At 36.6% G+C, this 21,755-nt stretch overlaps 1 protein-coding gene across 1 annotated transcript in view; it reads left to right on the top strand.

Moving 5' to 3' along the window:
* Positions 1-3,023: 3,023 nt before the first annotated feature.
* LOC144443175 (pregnancy zone protein-like) overlaps positions 3,024-21,755 on the top strand; it is a 44,243-nt gene continuing 25,511 nt past the window's right edge. Inside the window, exons 1-10 of the mRNA XM_078132553.1 lie at positions 3,024-3,183; positions 7,635-7,833; positions 8,207-8,387; positions 12,244-12,299; positions 13,431-13,617; positions 13,963-14,047; positions 15,507-15,627; positions 16,306-16,710; positions 17,854-18,063; positions 19,534-19,693. Coding sequence (XP_077988679.1) covers positions 3,122-3,183; positions 7,635-7,833; positions 8,207-8,387; positions 12,244-12,299; positions 13,431-13,617; positions 13,963-14,047; positions 15,507-15,627; positions 16,306-16,710; positions 17,854-18,063; positions 19,534-19,693 — 1,666 coding nt within the window. The 5' untranslated portion in view covers positions 3,024-3,121. The remainder of the gene's footprint in view (positions 3,184-7,634; positions 7,834-8,206; positions 8,388-12,243; positions 12,300-13,430; positions 13,618-13,962; positions 14,048-15,506; positions 15,628-16,305; positions 16,711-17,853; positions 18,064-19,533; positions 19,694-21,755) is intronic.

Raw genomic sequence — 21,755 nt, 5'->3', positions numbered from 1 at the left:
CACGACGTACCTTACTTGTTAGACTAAAAAAACCGCTTTATTTCAAAATAAAAAATACAAAGTTGCATCCGACCACTATGGCAAGCCGTTCAGGCCAAAAGTGTTATTTTACTTTAGCTATAGTATTTTATATTTTTCGTAGTTACAAACTTATTCGTTTAGAGAAAAACAGTTATTTGCATATTTCGTATCAGTTGGTGCTATCTTGTGGTATTCTTTCTTCTCAGTTGTTTTCTGGAATGTAATTGGCATACATTAGAAAAGATGATAACGAATATATGGTGGTTAATAAGTAGTAATATCTTCTTCTTTTTAACTCCCCGTTTACCATCTTTTTTATAACATTTTCACAACTCTATTTTGTTTTCATTTCCAGTCATTTGAACGTCATCGTAAAAGTACCAAACCAGGCAGATCAAGACATTTTGTGTGTGACCCATATTCTACATCACCTTTGAATAAAACCTAGAAGTAACCATTTGTGCTTCTGTTCTGCAAAGAGTCTGTACACATAGATGGCATGCATATGTCCTTTGTCCCAGGTTTTAAAGAAATCTATTTGTGCATGTCAGAAATATTGCTGCATATAGATGGACAGACACCACATTTATTCATTTAGCCCCTCTAGTCTCTGCATGGACTGGCACATCAAATTCATTCATATAGCCCATCTGGTCTTTGCAAGTTGTGGTTATATATGTTTCTACCAATCTGAAGTAATTCATAGTCAAATCCATGAATTATTTTAAACCAGTTATTATTAAGTCGGGTAAGAAAGTAAATGCAATAGGGTCTAAGAAGCAGCTTAGCTATACTAAGAGCAAATGAGCTCGTAAGGTCAAGGTTACCTGAATTTGTTGCGAACCTACCAAGGTTTACAGTGCATCCCTTTCGAACAGGGGGAGCCACTAGGGCTGCTGCAGTGGGGGGGGGGGGGGTAAAGACAGTTGTTTTAAACGACATGGAAGATGGCGGTCAGAAAGTTGTAAGGACCATGCGTTATGTAGAGGACGTCTTGAAGATAGACCAGTAGTTACACAAAATCTAGGGTTGTAAAGACATACCACTTGCATGCCCACAGCTATACTTTGGGTTTTCCAGAAAAAAACCGTGAGCTTCCTCCTATATATACTTGTATTGTATTGTATTGTATTGTATTGTATTGTATTGTATTGTATTGTATTGTATTGTATTGTATTGTATTGTATTGTATTGTATTGTATTGTATTGTATTGCATTGCATTGCATTGCATTGCATTGCATTGCATTGCATTGCATTGTATTGTATTGTATTGTATTGTATTGTATTGTATTGTATTGTATTGTGAATAGTGTGCACTTGAGGTTGGTGGAATGTTAGTGTAGACAAAACTAATACAAACATGTATTTTCTAGCGGTTCGCAGAAAAGCATGAAAATTTTGTATTGTCGGCATTGTTAATGTAGCTATATGTTGAACCTTGGAGGATACCCGGCCCAAAATGAACCACTGTTTTCAATGCCTATACCACACGACCGGTCGTACGACCAAATTTTGGTCGTGGATAATAGTAGCATATACTAATACTAGTAATAGGGGCTACAGTAAGAAATACCCGGATGTTCGAATGATCTTGGACATATATAGGTCGTCTTCTTCTTTACTCATGTTACTTTTCAGGAGTTATCATGAGTATGAATCTAAGACCAAAAATCAGATTCTGTATTATATGATACTAAACATCCACGACCGAAATCTGGTCGTACGACCGGTCGTGTAGTAGTGTAGGCATTGAAAACAGTGGTTCATTTTGGGCCGCATATGCCTTGGAGAGGCTTTTCTTGTTTTGGATACAAATGGAATAAAGTAAGTGGCAAGGCACGTGACGTTGATGTAATCCCGTGTAGCGGGATTTTCATGACCATTGATTGATTACAAGTTTGAACTTTCGAAAGAAAACGTTTCCTGGTGCCACGACTATAAATGTCAGTCCGGGATGTCACCGCCGGTGACTAGAACCGCTAACTAACATTTAATAATTTTCCTTGACTCATGTTACTTGAATTGTGTCAAGCAACTGAGAAAGAACCTTGCATTTATCCATACAGCAGAAAATGACAGAATAATTTAGTCTAAATTGCCAAATGGACAAAAGGTGATACCAAGGTGACAAGGAATATCATTTCCCAAAGTTGTCCGTCGCTGCCTGAAGAAAAATACACATGTATACACACAGTGCTAGTTCCCTGAAGACAGACAGACAGACAGACAGACAGACAGACAGACAGACAGACAGACAGACAGACAGACTGAATAAATGTATGAATGAATGAATGAATGAATGAATGAATGAATGAATGAATGAATGGGTGACTGACTGACTGACTGACTGACTGACTGACTGACTGACTGACTGACAGATAACGGACATGCACATACTTTACCATATAGCTATAGGACTTATTTTAATCGTGGATGTATACCTGGGACCGCTGTCTAGTCATTGGCTAAGGTAGATTATAAGATGCATGCCTGACTATTGATTTATACCACATGTGTTACCATGGTTACTTCATAAGTACACTTCAAACCGAAGTTTAGGCCTTATGAAATTACATCTGAAACTCCTAGAATTTCATATTTCCTGCCAGTGGTGGTCTAATTGCATCCTGTCACAAACTGATTTTGTTTTGTCCAAGTAAGCTGTAGTTTGCTATGTAGTGACGTCGCGGGGTAAACTTATAGTTCAATAAAAGTTTATCCTAGCCGTGTTACTTTTACAGCGCGTATTCATATAATTCAACTGAAATGTTATCTAGTTCACATACAAGCTGACATACCTACAAAAGTTGCATTGTTTCTAGAAATCCATAAATATGTTGTCTTATTACGTAAAGTGGTGATTCCCACGACGTCCAGTACATATATAATACCATTTTTGAAGGACCCATCAACAAAAGTAGTGCGCATATGTGTATATACCATTACCTGTAACGTAGTGACCAGGTCTATCAGAACTTTACTAGTATATGCAATGTATAGCCTACGCATCAGTTGGTACACACAGTACAGGGCGACTGGGCAACGCACTGACGGCTTATTATCGTGAAGAGATTTGGTGTCTCTTGAAGAAAATCAACCATGGTGTGTGTGGTTAGCGCCATTCTGATGGTACTGCTTGCAGTTCAAGTAAACTGTGAAAGGTATGAACTAAGGGTTATACTAAAATATATAGTTGTGCCTACAAACCATACTTTTGGTCATATATATATATACTGCTTCTAGTGAAAGATAGTTAATATGTTCATCACACGTAGAACGTTATTTGTCAGTGCATTTCTTGGATAGCTAAAGTTCTCACGATCGATTGCAAACAAATCTAAAGTCGAAAATGTCTGAAAACTAATGGACAACATATAATGCAAAACACAATATGTGTTGAGTTGTCTTCTATGTTAGGGGCGAAATCGATAGTTCAATGTAGGATAAAAAACTAAATGCTTTTACGGGGGAGGGGGAGCCATGTTAGTTATAAGCCTACAAATCAATTTTACTTTTAATGGATGTTTTGTACTCTTAAATACAAGTATTTCTTTGAAAAATGTCAAATTGAGAAATGGAAGAATTTTTGCTATAGTAAATGCATGGTACTAAAATAAAGTAAAGTGCCAGCAAAAGAATATTTTTGACTCACTACATATCGGCTTTGTATTCATATCACTACATATAGTACTACATACTGATTTGAAATTGAGTGTGTGGTTTGAAGCAATTTTCAATTTTGGCCAATTTGGTCGGAAGGGGTGGGGTGTATTCAGTTTGAAGGGATGGGGTGAGGGACTGATGCCTACATTGAACTATTGATTTCACCCCTTATGTATCCCCATGTCACATGATTAGGATTAATTGTGGTCATTATATAGAATAATAGTAATGAGAATTAATATTAAAGATAATCTAAATCCATATTGTTGACTCACAGTAAGCACTTAAAAAAATAAGGACATGTAGGAGGCCATTTAAATGGCATAACATTTAAAACCATACACATCATCGGAAGCCATGGATCGGAGTACTTGAAAATTGTCTGCAATACCCCAATTTTACTCATGTCAATACATTTACAATACGACTGTATGGCTATAGTACCATGTACCATTCTATCAGTGAAAAAAGTTATGGGATCCTGGCTTCTGTGGTGTTTCAGTCTGATTAAAATCCGATATAAGCTTAAATGTCGGCTAAATCATTAATTGTTATATTACCTCGGTATTTTGTTGCTTGAATTGACCTTCGTGATACATGTTTACGTTTTCGTCTTGATGCTTATACATATTTGAATGTTCAAGAAGAGAGAGAGAGAGAGAGAGAGAGAGAGAGAGAGAGAGAGAGAGAGAGAGAGAGAGAGAGAGAGAGAGAGGGGGGGGGAGGGGGAGAGAGACAGAGAGAGACACGAGAGAGATACAGACAGACAGAGGAAGGCTTACATAAATACATTTGTATGGCTGTCACGCAACTCGTGAATAAAGGTTTTTAAAAAGGTATTGCGGCGAAGCCGCGAGACGTTTTCTTTAATTTACTCGGTAAACGAGTAAAATTGGGCGACCCCCTTTCAAACCATCAGAATTTCCATGCCCCCCCCCCCTTTGGACCCTCAATTTTTTTCATACCCCCCCCCCCCCGCTCCGATTTCTCCCGAGTACTGTGAGTTCTGACTTCAGCCTTAGTCGGAAAGAAATATCAGTGTAGATATAAACGACCGCTCCTCAGGTTTAATTTTGTTCAAATCATGAGTAAAATTGGGCGACCCCCTTTCAAACCATCAGAATTTCCATACCCCCACCCCTGGACCCTCAATTTTTTTCATCCCCCCCCCCCCCGATTTCTCCCGAGTACTGTGATTTCTGACTTCAGCCTTAGTCGGAAAGAAATATCAGTGTAGATATATAGATTTTGTGCGTAGAAACGCGGTAGGACTTGTTATATACAGAATAATTCAGGCAGGGTCCGAACATTTGTATTTCACCAAGGTAATATGAGTACATTCAGATTGAACATCATTTCAGGGTACCATAACAACAAAGTAAAGAATAACAGAAGGATATTTATGCGCATGTGCAGGATATAAATACTGCTGATCAGTAATATTGATGTTTAATAGTTGTAGGAGTTTAGTTGTAACCAGTGTAGTGATCGCCCAATCTCGAACTCGCCGCGCTGTACATAGCTTTCGAAAAATACTACTGAAAACAAGTAATGCTCACAAGAATCAACCAGCATTTGTATTGTTTATGATTGAACATGGATGTGGCTAGGCACATTAGAAGGGCAGGTTTTTGTGAGGCAGAGTGTGGGGAACGGTGAATAGAGAGAGAGAATTCACTCCATTTGTGGCTAAAATCAGAATACTTTATTACACAGGATAAGTAATGTTAAAAACTCACTATATAGGAAATGGGTGGTAACTAATATTGGTACAACGGGTGTATGATCGTGTTGATAGATATATACAACATCTTTTTATGTAAGCGATGATATTACTGACATTGATGAGATTTACGAGAGTATTCTTGAGCTTGAAATGACCTCTGATGGCAGTTTGATCGAACTTTGTACAATGTTAGTTGGCAGTTTAACTTCACATGCAGGCGAAATGCTCATGTGCTCATCCCAAAAAGCATGAGGGGGACATTGTTTCAAACAGAATCGCGTCCCAACTTCAGGGCTTACTACATATTAGCGATGAAGAAGGTATTGACCAAGGGGTATGGATCTATTGCTGTAGCTCGGTGAACATTTCCAGAGTCCTGGATCTAGTCTCGAGGTGTATCCGTGTCTTTGATTTAGATGAATTCCAGAGATAGCCTCGAGACTGTTCTAGGTTTAGCCGAAGCATACTCGAAGTTCAGCTATTGTCGGAAGACAGATCTATAGCTGAGGTATAGGTACGTCAATGACACGCCCATAAGGCCCCTATCCCACAGGGGAGCGTATATTGCTTAGATTGCCGCTTTCTTAGGAAAATATCGTACGAACATTGCTGCTACAAATGTATCAATCCCTATACTAGTAGAAATGTTACTCTTTTCTCCTTACGGGTAGGAATATACAGTATCATATATCAAAAGGTTGTTATCTTTAGTCTGTAGACCTGGACGGGATATCAGTGTCAATTTAGTGCTTGGTTTCGGATTGCAGCCCGTGCAGTTGAAGGGAGTATATGCATCCCCGGCCCCTGACATTAGCCATGATTACATGACTATACTATAATCCCCCCCCCACACCACACCCAAAAAATGACCACATGATGCACAATGCTAAGATTGATTATCCTTCTACATTATGATCCTCTGTTTTTCGCTTTCTACCTCCATGATTCTTGATTGGATCACTGATCAGTGACTCCTCAAATGGCCAACCAATGACAGGATTCTATGGTTACACAGTTACCAAATGCTTGACTTGTTTCTATGGTAACACACTTCTGGCATTAGCAAATGATTGACATATTTTATGGTAACACAGTTATGACACCAGACAAATGCTTGACATGTTTCTATGGTAACACACTTCTGTAAATGATTGACATGATTTATGGTAACACAATTATGACACCAGACAAATGCTTGACATGTTTCTATGGTAACACACTTCTGTAAATGATTGACATGTTTTATGGTAATACAATTATGACATCAGACAAATGGTTGCTGTGTTTCTATGGTAACGTACTTCTGTAAATGATTGACATGATTTATGGTAACACAATTATGACACCAGACAAATGCTTGACATGTTTCTATGGTAACACACTTCTGTAAATGATTGACATGTTTTATGGTAATACAATTATGACATCAGACAAATGGTTGCTGTGTTTCTATGGTAACACACTTCTGTAAATGATTGACATGTTTTATGGTAATACAATTATGACATCAGACAAATGCTTGACATGTTTCTATGGTAACGTACTTCTGTAAATGATTGACATGTTTTATGGTAATGCAATTATGACACCAGACAAATGGTTGACAAGTTTCTACGCATATTAGTAACACAAATGTAACTGCCAAATGCCTTTCTATGGTTACATCAATGTTAACATGTTTCTATGGTTACACATTTGTGACTCCCAAATGTATGATGTTTCTATGGTAACACAGTTGTGAATACCAAAGGCTTGACATCTTTCTATGGTAACTTTTGAATGATATGAAGTAATGTGACCTGAGGTGACATGAGTGCACCCTCTGTGTTGTTTGACTACAATGGTGAGTTAAAGCTTAGACAAGTTTCTATGGTAACAGTTGTAAATACTAAATGCCAGGAACAGACTGGTTTCTGTGGTAATAGAATTGTAAATACTAAATGCCAGGAACAGACTGGTTTCTATGGTAACAGAATTGTAAACACTAAATGCCAGGAACAGACAGGTTTCTATAGTAGCACAATTGCAAATACTACATTCCAGGAACAGACATGTTTCTATGGTAACACAATTGTAAATACTACATGCCAGGAACAGACAGGTTTCTATGGTAACATGTGACTCATAAACCCATCTAGTTACAGATCTAGATTATATAACAATTTCAGGTATGTATTATGTTGCACATAAGTTGTAACATGAAGTTATGTTTGTCTATTTTAGAGGCTACATCATCGTAGCTCCAAAAGTAATGGTTCTAGGATCAACAGAGAAAGTCTGTATAACACCAGTAGATGTGACAGAGAATTTTTTAATCGAAGTTGACATTGAGATTGAACCTAGCTCATCCCGAAATGATGACAGAATGAAATTTATTACGGAATATATGATGACAGATAAAGATCACTGTATTGATATTCAGGTAAGTGTTCTACATGTGTTGATGATTGACAAAATTATATACTGCAAATAGCTGAACTGAGTCTTCTGTGTGGTAGATACCCACTCGTTCCTTATGTACTTCTAGTCATAGTGTTTGACTTCATCACAAGGCACATTAGCTATTCACACATTTCACACTTTTCTCATTTTGTATTTTGTACCATTTCCTTATAATCATTACAAAAATTCAAAAAATTATTAAGAAATAAAAAAATAAAAAAATAAAAAACTTCACACATGATCATGATGCAGGCCTGACTTTTCATTGACTTATATGAATCACAACATTCTTATTACTTACGAACTTTTTTCACCAATGTCATTAAAAGTAAATTAAATTTATTTGTCTTCAGATTCCAGATAAGCAGAATCTTTATACTGGTTTGTCATCATCAAGACTAAAAGTGGTTGGTAAATCTCTAAATCCTGAGGTTCAATTCAGATTTTCTGAGGAGAAAGGAATCTGGCTAAAATCACATAAGCCAAACATTTTCATCCAAACTGACAAACCAATGTACAACCCTGGACAAACAGGTTTGTAATTGTAAATATTTACTGCTGTGGAAACCGAGCTTTCAGCTTATTATAACTTAAAAATGATGTAGGCTTGGTGTTTCACCCATGTGACATTACAGCTAAAATGATGTAGGCTTGGTTTTTCACTCATGGGACATTACAGCTAAAATGGTGTAGGCTTGGTTTTTCACCCATGTGACATTACAGCTAAAATGATGTAGGCTTGGTGTTTCACCCATGTGACATTACAGCTAAAATGATGTAGGCTTGGTGTTTCACCCATGGGACATTACAGCTAAAATGATATAGGCTTGGTTTTTCACCCATGTGACAGTACAGCTAAAATGATGTAGGCTTGGTGTTTCACTCATGGGACATTGCAACTAAAATGATGTAGGCTTGGTATTTCACTCGTGGGACATTATGTTTTTGACACAGAGCTATAGACATATTTGAACTCTCGACTAACAATAACAGAGACACAATTATTATTATATAACACAGCAGGATCCTTTGCCCAATCACATTGAACACTGATAAGCATTGCTATTCTTTCATACTGCAGTAAATACAGGCTTGTAATGAAAACATTGCACATAGACTTGATGTTTTTACTGGCCTCAATTGTTTATTTTCTAACTGATAATCAACATATCAACTTGACTATTTCTACATCCCCACTGTGCATACCATCTACATGTATAGTTTCTTTTGCATAAGAAGTTGCATGAGGGTGTATATTAAATGTTATATTACATAAGTGAAACACCAAGCCTATATCATTTAGTTGTAAGATACACACAAACTGTTTAAACTATAATTGTTTATCGATGTGGTAAATTACATGAGTAGGTGATAGCAGTGCCTTCTTTTGTGGATGTAATCACCCAGTAATTAACATAGTGTCAACAGCTTGAAGTCCCAAAAATGTATACGGCAAGATCATCACTAGAGCCACTACTGTTAGTAAAATTAAAACAAATGTCATGTTCAGTAACTGATATCATTATATCACACCAATAGTTTTAGTGTGTGTCTATTTAGTTGGCTAAAGTTCATTTTCCACTGTCATACTTAAATTCTTCATTAAAATATAACTTGTTATGAAACATCCTTTCCCTTTAGTGTCATTATCTTGAGGTACATACTCTATTGAGAAAAACATGAAAATAGTATATTTTCAATATAATTATCACAGTTTCCTGTACAGTGAGAGAGGGAATGTTTTAGTTAGGTTTTATGAGTTCTACAATCAGTATATAGAGACATGTCATATTGAACACTTATTTCATAGTCTTGTGTCCTAGCTAGAATGGTAATATAAAACTGGTGATGTGAGATTGTAACCAGCTGTTGTAACCATTGTTGTTTATAGACTATGACCCCCTATTCAGTAATGAAAAGTTATTGTACATATTAAATATAGAATTATTTTGACCTTACTACTGACCCACTTCAGAGAAAGTGGAGAGGTGGTGGTGGTGGTGGTGGTGGTGGTGGTGGTGGTGGTGGTGTTTTCCAGAGATAGAAGATAGTGGTCTAAGTTTAACCAAAGATGACTGGCAAGGTCAAAGTTTGTTTGTTTGTTTTTTGAATTTTTGCTCTTTAGCAATACTCTTCATGCAGACAGATACACACATAAACACAAGTACATTATCTATTCAGGCTTTAGGTTACATGTCAGGGCTACGTTGTATGCTTCAAATAATGTCACTGTGGAACTGTCAAAAGCTTTCCCAGTCAGTCCACAGACTATCCCAAAGTCACCCATACCCAGTAAAACATAGCACCTGTGGGCTAAGTGTGACTATTTGTCCCTGACTGTTTGTTATTACTCCAACCACTGGTCAAGTTCAGTTAAAGATGAACACTGGTCTAAGGTTAACCAAAAATAAAAATTGGACTCAGTTTTAGCCAAAGATGACCACTGGTCTAAGATTAGCCAAAGATGACCACTGGTCTAAGATTAGCCAAAGGTGACCACTGGTCTAAGTTTAGCCAAAGATGACCACTGGTCTATTAGTTTAGACAAAGATGACCACTGGTCTAAGTTTAGACAAAGATGACCACTGGTCTAAGTTTAGTCAAAGATAACAACTGGTCTCAGTTTAGCCAAAGATAGCAACTGGTCTCATTTCAGCCAAAGGTGACCACTGGTCTAAGGTTAGCCAAAATAACAACTGGTCTCAGTTTAGCCAAAGATGACCATTGGTATAAGTTTAGCCACAAATGACCACTGGTATAAGTTTAGCCAAATTGACCACTGGTCTAAGGTTAGCCAAAAAAAACAATTGGACTCAGGTTAGCCAAGTACAACAATGAAGTTTAGCCAAAGATGACCACTGGTCTAAGTTTAGACTAAGATGACCACTGGTCTAAGGTTAGACAAAGATGACCACTGGTCTAAGTTTAGTCAAAGATAACAACTGGTCTCAGTTTAGCCAAAGATAGCAACTGGTCTCATTTCAGCCAAAGGTGACCACTGGTCTAAGGTTAGCCAAAGGTAACAACTGGTCTAAGTTTAGCCACAGATGACCACTGGTATAAGTTTAGCCAAAGATGACCACTGGTCTAAGTTTAGCCACAGATGACCACTGGTTTAAGTTCAGCCAAAGATGACCACTGGTCTAAGTTTAGCCAAAGATGACCACTGGTCTAAGTTTAGCCAAAGATGACCACTGGTCTAAGTTTAGACTAAGATGAATCACTGGTCTCTGTTTAGCCAAAGATGACCACTGGTCTAAGTTTAGCCAAAGATGACCAGTGGTCTCAGTTTAGCCAAAGATGACCACTGGTTTCAGTTTAGCCAAAGATGACCACTGGTTTCAGTTTAGCCAAAGATGACCACTGGTCTAAGTTTAGCCAAAGATGACCACTGGTCTAAGTTTAGCCAAAGATGACCACTGGTCTAAGTTTAGCCAAAGATGACCACTGGTCTAAGTTTAGACTAAGATAACAACTGGTCTCAGTTTAGCCAAAGATAGCAACTGGTCTCATTTTAGCCAAAGGTGACAACTGGTCTAAGTTTAGCTAAAGGTAACAACTGGTCTAAGTTTAGCCACAGATGACCACTGGTATAAGTTTAGCCACAGATGACCACTGGTCTAAGTTTAGCCACAGATGACCACTGGTTTAAGTTCAGCCAAAGATGACCACTGGTCTAAGTTTAGCCAAAGATGACCACTGGTCTAAGCTTAGACAAAGATGACCACTGGTCTAAGTTTAGCCAAAGATGACCACTGGTCTAAGTTTAGCCAAAGATGACCACTGGTCTAAGTTTAGCCAAAGATGACCACTGGTCTAAGTTTAGACTAAGATGAATCACTGGTCTCTGTTTAGCCAAAGATGACCACTGGTATAAGTTTAGCCAAAGATGACCACTGGTCTAAGTTTAGACTAAGATGACCACTGGTTTCAGTTTAGCCAAAGATGACCACTGGTCTAAGTTTAGCCAAAGATGACCACTGGTCTAAGTTTAGCCAAAGATGACCACTGGTCTAAGTTTAGCCAAAGATGACCACTGGTCTAAGTTTAGCCAAAGATGACCACTGGTCTAAGTTTAGCCAAAGATGACCACTGGTATAATTTTATCCGTATAAGTGCAGATTGTACGAATGATTGTTGGTTCTCTGTGTGTGTGATACTAACTCACAGAGAGTGTCCACCATGCTATTCACAATAGTGACAGTATTTGATGTCACATTAATCACCTTTCATTCCATTGATTTTTGACATGATAGACACTTCTATTGTCAGTGACTATTTACTACAGTGTCTCAAGAGCTTTTCATTTCATTTATTGCTTTGCAGTAAAAATCTGATTTTAGTAGGAATATAATATCATATTATTTGTTTTTGTATTTTTTTTCTCCAGTCAAGCTGAGAATTTTGAACATCAAAGGAAATAAATTCTTGCCATACCTAGGAATGGTAAGTTATATATATATATATATATATATATATATATATATATATATATATATATATATATATATATATATATATATATATATATATATATATATATATATATATATATATATATATATATATACCCTGTGTCATGATATATATATATATATATATATATATATATATCATGACTTTCTCTCTTCACAGATTCTCATATAAGTCGCATGTTTGAAATATCTGTTTTTGATGTGTATACATTTTTTTTTCACTAAACTAGTGTAATCTTTTGTATGTTATTAAGCACACACTCAAATATTTATTTTGCATATTTTATTACATATATATTTTACACTGCGGTGACGTAAGTGCAAAATTTGATAATTTCCTAAATATTTAGTTCATATGTAAAAGACTATTTGAAAATCCTCAGCAACTCCCTGCGATTTTGGCTGTCATAAAATTGCAGCACAGGTGATAGAGTAAATGATGAAAATCATTTCTGTTGTTAGTAATATGATGTACAGTGTAATACATTCTGTTGTTAGTAATATGATGTACAGTGTAATACATTCTGTTGTTAGTAATATGATGTACAGTGTAATACATTCTGTTGTTAGTAATATGATGTACAGTGTAATACATTCTGTTGTTAGTAATATGATGTACAGTGTAATACATTCTGTTGTTAGTAATATGATGTACAGTGTAATACATTCTGTTGTTAGTAATATGATGTACAGTGTAGTACATTCTTGTACAATAAGCAAGGGTTCTTATTACTTTCAAGTAATAATTCACCAGTTCAGATCAACAGGCTTGCTCAAACTGCCAACAGGCTTTGTCATTCGACAGAGAACAGGACGGGTTATTCAGGCAAATCAGAGAATCTATTCACAACAGAAGACAAGGGGGCAACACAATGAGTAATGACAAGGGGACATACCAATTTCATCATCTTTACGATCATGTGATCACCACTATGCCGCCTCGTGGTAAAGCCAGCATAAGGACAGTTAGACAATAGCCTGTCTGACTCTGAACAGGTGAAACGTTACTTGTAAATAATGATCGAGAACTCTTGGTCGTGGTACAACAACGTATTATTACTATGTTTGATGAACATGTTAAGGACATTTATTTTGTGTATAGCTCTCTACAGTGTTCATTGAGAATCCAAGTGGAGTTAGACTGATGCAGTGGTTAAATGTGACAACAGAAAATGGACTGGTACAACTAGAAATGCCATTGTCAGAAGAACCTGTAATGGGAACCTGGAAAATTAAAGCTGAACTGGAAGGACATAGGAAAACACAGACATTTGAGGTTAAAGAATATGGTGAGAAAAAGATTTTAGTTTGTAGACAATGTTCAATGTATGTTTTGGTTGATTATCTGATATTCACACACACACACACACACACACACACACACACACACACACACACACACACACACACGTATGTATATGTATGTATGTATGTATGTATGTATGTATGTATGTATGTATGTATGTATGTATGTATGTATGTATGACTATTACCTTTCGGTATGGAGAGGTGATATTGTTTTCAAAACTTTCCAATGGAGTTTGATATTGTCTAGTGGTGTATCATGTTTTGAAGTAGACTACCCAATTTGGCAATGATCCTAATGGTATGTTTTCTTTGATTGTTTTTAACAGTGTTACCAAAGTTTGAAGTGATCATCAAATCTCCTCCATATATTTTGATCAGTGATGAAACAATAGATGTAGAAATTTGTGGCAGGTATGTACATGTATAATGTAATGAAAATTTGTTTCTATTGCAGTCTAGAATAAATTTGGGAAGGAAAGCAAGAATTTCCATTGAAAAAGGACCAGGGTGGTACGTACCAGGGAGTGGCCAGCTCTGGTAGGGGTGTGGCCAGTGCTGGAACCCCAGGCCCCATTTTAGATTCACTTTGACCAAAGATCAATATCCCATTTTAGACCATTATAGGTTTTTAAAAGATGAAAGTTTAGACCTACCGGTAAATACATTGTCCTTTTATAGGAAGCAACATTTTGGGACAATTAATGGCAGTTATGATTTGGTAAAGGAGAATGGACAACACATTACAGAATCACGTCATTAGCTAATTAGAAGTGGGGTTTCTTATCTTTCTTATCACTGAATAATGTTTGTTGGCCATATTTACAAATGTGATAAAGCACTATTACATAACACATCAGGCAAAGCTAAGCTCAATATCTACTGTGTGAAGCCCCTAGTGTCATATCAGTTGTTATCAGTTTTACTGACCCGTTATCAGTGACATTGCAAATAGCTTTAGAGATGCAAACAATTTTTATGACACCCGACTTGCTGGCTCACCAAGTCGGGAAAGTTGCACTTGAACTGCTAATACAAAGAATCCGTCATGACTTTAGACCAAGCAAAAATTAATTATGCAAATTATTCGTTAACGCTGTAAGGTACATCATCAAATTTTATAGGACAAATGTATGTTGTTATAACAAATATACTAAATTATATTGAAATTGAAGTATGCAGTCTTAAGATATTGCTTAATTATTTGATTTCATTAATATGCAAATTTCTCTAATTAAACATTAACTGATCTGGCTGAAAACCTAATCAGGTCTAGCTATTACCCTAAAGATTATATATTCCAAATTTCATTACAATTGAGCCAGCCGAATTTTAGAAAATGATGACACAGACAGACAGACAGACAGACAGACAGACAGACAGACAGACAGACAGACAGACACACACACAGACAGACATTTGTATTTTAATACCTCTCGTACCCTTACGGGAGGTAAAATGGTTAGAGTATGTGATATAGTGAATATATCCCATACAGAAACTGCTACCGTATACTGGTAAAATGGTTAGAGTACCCAATTTGAAATCTGCATGTTGTCAGTTTGCACCTCAATGCTGATATTTGTTTCTGATTGGCCTAAGTCCTTGGGGGTAAGATTTGAATATAACTGTCTGTTTCACTGTCAACCCAGCTATATAATTGGTAACATGGTAGGATAGAGGTTGCAATATGATAATCCAAGGCTGCAATGGATTGTAATGCTCTGCAGGGAGTTGATGAAGTTATAAGGGGCTGTTGTGGCACTATAGGTCTGTGCCAGGGATACATGATTGACAGGCACTTTGAGCACAATGTGGAAGTACTATATAATTTTTAAAAATAATAATAGCTGTGAACTCTCTATTTCCTCAGGTATACCTATGGTCAACCTGTAAAGGGAGAAGTACTTGCCAAAATATGCCTTACTGGAATGTCATACTGGCACTGGTACAATGCAAGAACAGAGAGACCATGTATTAGAAAAGAGAAAGAGGTATTATTATGCAGGGAGTAACAAATGACTTGAGATGAAATAGTCATACTCAATTTAATTCATGTCAGTTTACAGTGTATGATTGTGTGATTGCACCTCTCTGCTGATTTTACTATTACATGTCATAACTCTTGTTTTGAATATAATTTCATGGAATGTCACGATGTGCCATATTCAAATTATTAGAAAGACAAAAGATTGTATAGTTTGGCCACTAGGAGTGCTGTTCAGAAGCAACTTTTAGACAATGTAAGTTGAGGAACTTTGTCCATCCAGGATTATTGTCCCCCCCCCCCCCCCCATATGTGGTACTATATGCAAGCAAACATGCTTTTGACTTCCATAACTTGTCAATAACTCTAACTGATCAACCTAATGTCGCTGACCCCAGGCCATGACATCACTTTGTGACAATCTTATCAGATAACTTTAATTTCCAGTTTGATGTGTAAGTTGAGAAATGCTCGCTATAAATTGACATTCGATAAATTATTGTGACACTTTTTCCCATGGAAAATTAAAGAAGTGACACTTTTTCCATGGAAAATTAAAGAAATGACTTTCCATGGAAAATTAAAGATTGAAATAAAAAAAACGATGTGTAAGATATTTATTTAATATATTTGTTTGAATGTTTAGTGTGAATTTGATGTACTTTATTATTTTATTGAAATTTAGAATACTGGAGCTGATGGCTGCGTAAAGTTCTCCATTAATACTGAAGACTTAGAGTTAAGATCACATCAATATCCCTTGTGGAGTTCTCATTTAAAAGTGGATGCATCATTTACTGAGGTTGTTACCGGTGTAGTTTTCAATGTATCAAAAGAGAAAGCAGACATTTCAACTCAGGCTTTCAAGTTAGCAATCGAGGCACCGGAAAGCTTCAAGCCAGGTCTTCCTTTTTATGGTGAAGTTAAGGTGACCAATCTAGACAACTCCCCAGCTTCAGGGAAGCTTATAAATCTATTAGTTTCCACAAACCATGGTAACATATTCAGAGAAGATTTAACTTCAGTCAATGGTGTTATTGAGTTTTCACTTCTAGATGTAGCCGTTGATACAACCAGGATGACAATAGAAGTAAGTAAAAAGTACTATTATGTCATTATTATTAGGTCATGCAGGAATAATTCATACTGGTACAGTATGAATTATTCAATTTATTTGAAACTATTCACCTGCGCAGATGACTCGTGAGTCATAAATTGATTATTAAGAGAAATACAAGTTTTCATAATCCGTGATATTTTTATCGTCGCTGCCAGCAAAGCTCAGCAGAGCTTAAGGGTTCAAAGGTTAATTCTCCATCGTTGTCTGGCATCTGTCAACTCATTGGTCACACATCTTTTTCTCTAAAACCAGCTCTTAGATTGCTTTGATATTTGGCATGCATGTGCTTTTGGTGAAGTCTATTTGAATTTGTTCATGCCAAATTGACAGTACTTTATTTTCTATTTTGAGTATATGTTTGTGATATATTTGGTGTGCTTGAGTCTTTTGGGGGAATTCATATTCAGAAATGTTCATGCTAAGTTGATATGTCCTTTCGAATTCTTGACAGAGTTTTTTGTATTTTAGCATTGGGCAAAACCCATTGGTTGGGGAAAAAATCAATTCAATCCTGATGAATGACAATCATAGTGGTAAACATAACCATGCACTCACAGAATTAAGAAATTTCTTTTCAAGGCATGAGCTAGTGATGATGGGAGATAATGTTTTGAAGGGAATTCGAAGTTTATTACCTGAATTGTAGGTGAAAACCACAAACACACCTGCACTAAAGTTATTCTTAATTGAAGCATAGTTGAACTTTTTCAAGACAGCGCTTAGCTACTACAACATCTGAGGTTTAACCGTGTCAATCTCCTGTGCCATTTATGTAACAAAATAATATTAGAACAGTGGAACTATTTTGACCAACAGGTCACTTGTTCTGTAAGTACAAAATCCCTAGCAACAATTAATGCATATCGACAGAAATTTTGCTATTGAAAGTTGATTGTTATAGTCAGTGTCACAAATGTTGGTCTAGATTAGCTACTAGAACCTGAGACTTTCTGCTTAAAAAAGGTGACAATATGGTTGCATATAGCACCTGGATGGAGATACTAGCTGTCAGTACCTTTCAGACTTCTTTGGCAACTTTCTGAACTGTTGCAGATCAGAGATGTTACGTTCAAGACAATAAGTCAATGATGATTTACTTATATTTCTTGGTAGGCATCTGAAGTAGGACACTTCTCTTATAACTATCACTCCTACTCTATGAGGAAAGTGTCAACATCCAAATCCATTCGTCCTTGGTACTCACCAAGTCAGAGCTTCTTGCAGATAGAACCTGTTGAAGAAACTGTAGCAGTGGATTCTGAATTTGATTTCACTGTTTACTACACTACCAAGGAAGTTCAACTGGTACAACTATTTTACAAGGTAAGGAAAGAGATTGATATATACAAGTCAAGTACTGTCATCTTATGGTATCAGGATTCTCCCTATTCACTTATAGAGTTGGGGTTTGGGTGGGGTGGGTTGTTCATCTGGACCTCTGTATTATAAGTAAATTAATAGGCATTAACTTGTCATTACCTACACCCCTGATTTTCCATTCAACTCTGTCATTACACTATATATGCATATAATGTATTTTTTAAATCCAAATTTAAATTGTTTTTTTTTCTCGAATAAGTAAAATGAAGTTTAGGGTTGGCAGTGAAAAGCTAGGTGGTGTTGGGTAACCGGAACCAAACAATTATTTTTTTTTGGACCTTACAGGACCTGTCTTATCAGTGTAACCATTAAGCATTAAACTGCTGAGAATCATTCATTCAATTGTTTAAGACCAACTTTTTCTATAACTCTACCTGACAACTGATTTTCAAAAAACCCAGATCTTGATCAAAATCAGGGACAATATAGCAATTAAATTTCAGGTTACCCTTTAATGGTTTGGTGATGATTAAATATTCAAAATAAAATAACTTCAAACCTGAGAGTTCTGCACAGTGTCCATTTCCTACAGACTCATTCCGGAGGTCAAGAGCTATTTAGAATATGATATTAGTCATGAGTACTATAAATGAATGGTATTGGCAACAATATAGTGGTCATGCAGATGTAGATTTTGAAATGAAGTAACTGGATTTTTATTAGAATGGGCTCCATCCTTCCATCCATCTGTTTGCCTGTGTGTGTGTGTGTGTGTGTGTGTGTGTGTGTGTGTGTGTGTGTGTGTGTGTGTGTGTGTGTGTTTGTGTTTGTTTGTGTGTGTGTGTACAATGTGTGTGCATGTGTGTGTGACAGTGTGTGTATGTATGTGTGTGTGAGTGTGTGTGTATGTATGTGTGTGTGTGTGTGTGTGTGTGTGTGTGCATAAGTCTGTCTGTAATACATTATTTCTGAGACATGCAATTACCAATTTCATATCGATTTCAGTGACATATGCATGTCAATTTGTTTTTTGATATATACATTATGTAAATGTGTGGCTAATGTCTTTTAGATCATGTCAACAGATAATGCAGAACCAGATAAAATATATTTGCAGTACTTTTAGTGCTCTTAACACTTTTTACTCAATTGGCAGCCATATTTATAGTGAACAATCATGATTCTCCAACTCAAAAACATTAATACACAGAGACTACATTGAAGCGTCTACCCCTATATTGCCAGGTTTAAACTTTGTTTTTAGACTTTGAACTTTGACCTAGACATGGATCTTCAGGTTCAGTTACTGATATTAAGCAATTCCCTGCATTATCACAGACACTGTAGCAAGTGTTTATTTGTTGCCACCAATTCCTTTTAAATCATGTCTCCATTCAGTCACATTAAATTTGAGGGGGGCTCTATGTCTTCTATGAAGACTTGTTAACTATCTAACTGTATTGTTTGTTGCAGGTAATATCGCGTGGTGATATAGTACAGACAGGCAGTATGAATTATGAACTTAACCCAGAGTATGACAGAAGACCAGGAAAACCAGTCACAAGGAAAACAACAACAATACCAACTACAACTGCACCTGAACCAACTACAACTGCAACTTTGAAACTGAAAGGTACAGGTAGAGAAGTAATCGATGACTTCGGGGACAGATTTTGTCAGTGTAACAGATTTTGATATGTAGAACTTAAATCATACACTGGCTTAAATTGCTGAAACTTTTGTCCTAAAATGTATCCCATTTCGGCATTCACTTTTACAATGAATTATTCCATGCACAAGTCAAGTTGAACAAAAAATATGGAATTTATACTCTGGTCATTCTAGGACACAGGAACACATGTTTAATGTCATGACAACACATGTCACTGGTTCTGCTGTGTTCGCAATATTAGTCAAAACATTCAAAATTGTCTTTATTTTCTCAAGACTTTTCTTTGATATTTGGTTAAATTGTTGTCATCCTATCATTGCCACACAGTTAAAAAATCCCATTGCTGCCTATCGGGTTAGGGTTAGGGCTACCCATGATATCAGCCTATATCAAATTGCTGCTGACAACCATGCAATGAATTAACAGCCAGTTGTGGTGTGAGGAGAGGAGTGGGACTCTCACCCAGGTGTAAAACCAGTCTGAGAGCAGTTGAGCCTAAGATACTAGGGATAATGTTGTGGAGATGTTGACCTCACTCCTGATGATGTCAGGACCAGTGCCTACAGTCTAATCATTGGTATAGTTGAATTGTAGCTGAGCCAGTGAGATCCAAACACAGGACTTATCAATGCAATTGTCTTCTCACATATCCACATGGCGGTAGTACTAATAGTGGGAAATTATCCAATGCCTTTAAAACTTTCAACATTGGTGGCAGCAGTGGGTTGATTCTGATACTCATGTCCTTTTACATATCTGATATGTTTTGAAGAGGAGAGGGTCATGTTTTTAGAGAAAGAAAGTTGAGAGAGCTAGGGCCACTTTTTAGTGTGACGGATTCGGGGGAGAGTCACATTTTACACAACAGTCCGAGCCTAATTACCCCTGGCCCTCCCCCTTGTAACTACTGAAGGCTCCCTCAATGTTGATAGTTGTACGATTATGTAAATATTCTCCAATATTTTTCTTCTGTCAGCCAGAAAATACTTGTGACATTACAGTTGTTAAGGGTTGTCACTATGAGTCGCTAGACGAGTAGTAACAAAGGCCCCTTAGGTCACTCGTATTTTCCTTGGCTGAACGAAGAGAAATATTTGGGAATAACATCTAAGTACATCAGACACTGAAACAAATCTAGTTTTATGTTTGAAAGGACAACAATTCAAATACACTCGACACAATAGTATTGTAACAGGTTTTTTTGACGTGATTCTGTTCACAGTGAACATGTCCTAATTATGTATTCATAATTTGACACACACATCCAAATAAGTTAGAAAACAAGTTGTTTAATGGCAATAAAGTAATACTGAAAGCAATAATACAAGACACAAATAACCAAGGCAAAAGTAATTACAGGTCAAATAAATCTAGCATAAGCAAAAAACACTTTGGCCAGAGGGCACTAAAAATAACTGTGGAGAAGTGTACTACAGCAATTGTGAAAGAATGAGGTGATAAGAAATAAATGTGTGACTATCTGTGTGGTCTGTAAACAGAGGTTATGTAATTGCTGGGTGTGTACCTTCCTGTGTTGTCAAACACTTATTTAACAAGTTAGATATTGTATGTATTTGTCAGACAGTTAGGGGTAGACCATTCGATATCCTGGGGGGGGGGGGGGCTTGGAAGATTGGTGGAGAGTCATTATTTTTTTCCCACCTGCTTGCCTGAGAATTATTTTTTTTCTCCTTCGCCTATGCTGGCAACTTTTTTTTTTCTTTGCTTCTTTGAGATATCCGGATTTTTTTTTTACATCAACGTTGAACATCTACATTTGTTGCCACAATTTTCTGTTTGGTTTTCACACAGGGTAATACAGAGAGTAAAAAGATGCTGTTCTATCACACACAGATTTTATTTAGAAAACTACATATTTCATACATGTTTGATTTTCAATTAAATAAACATCATTGACAGTTTTTATGCCATGACACACTGAAAATACAAATCGGAAACTTGATTGGTGAGCTCAGACATTTAGATAGACCGGTCAGTTTCTCCAGCTTGGGGGGATGGAGGG

The sequence above is a fragment of the Glandiceps talaboti genome, chromosome 12, assembly GCF_964340395.1.
Source record: "Glandiceps talaboti chromosome 12, keGlaTala1.1, whole genome shotgun sequence".
Taxonomy (NCBI): Eukaryota; Metazoa; Hemichordata; class Enteropneusta; family Spengelidae; genus Glandiceps; species Glandiceps talaboti.
This window is presented reverse-complemented; position numbering and strand designations above follow the sequence as displayed.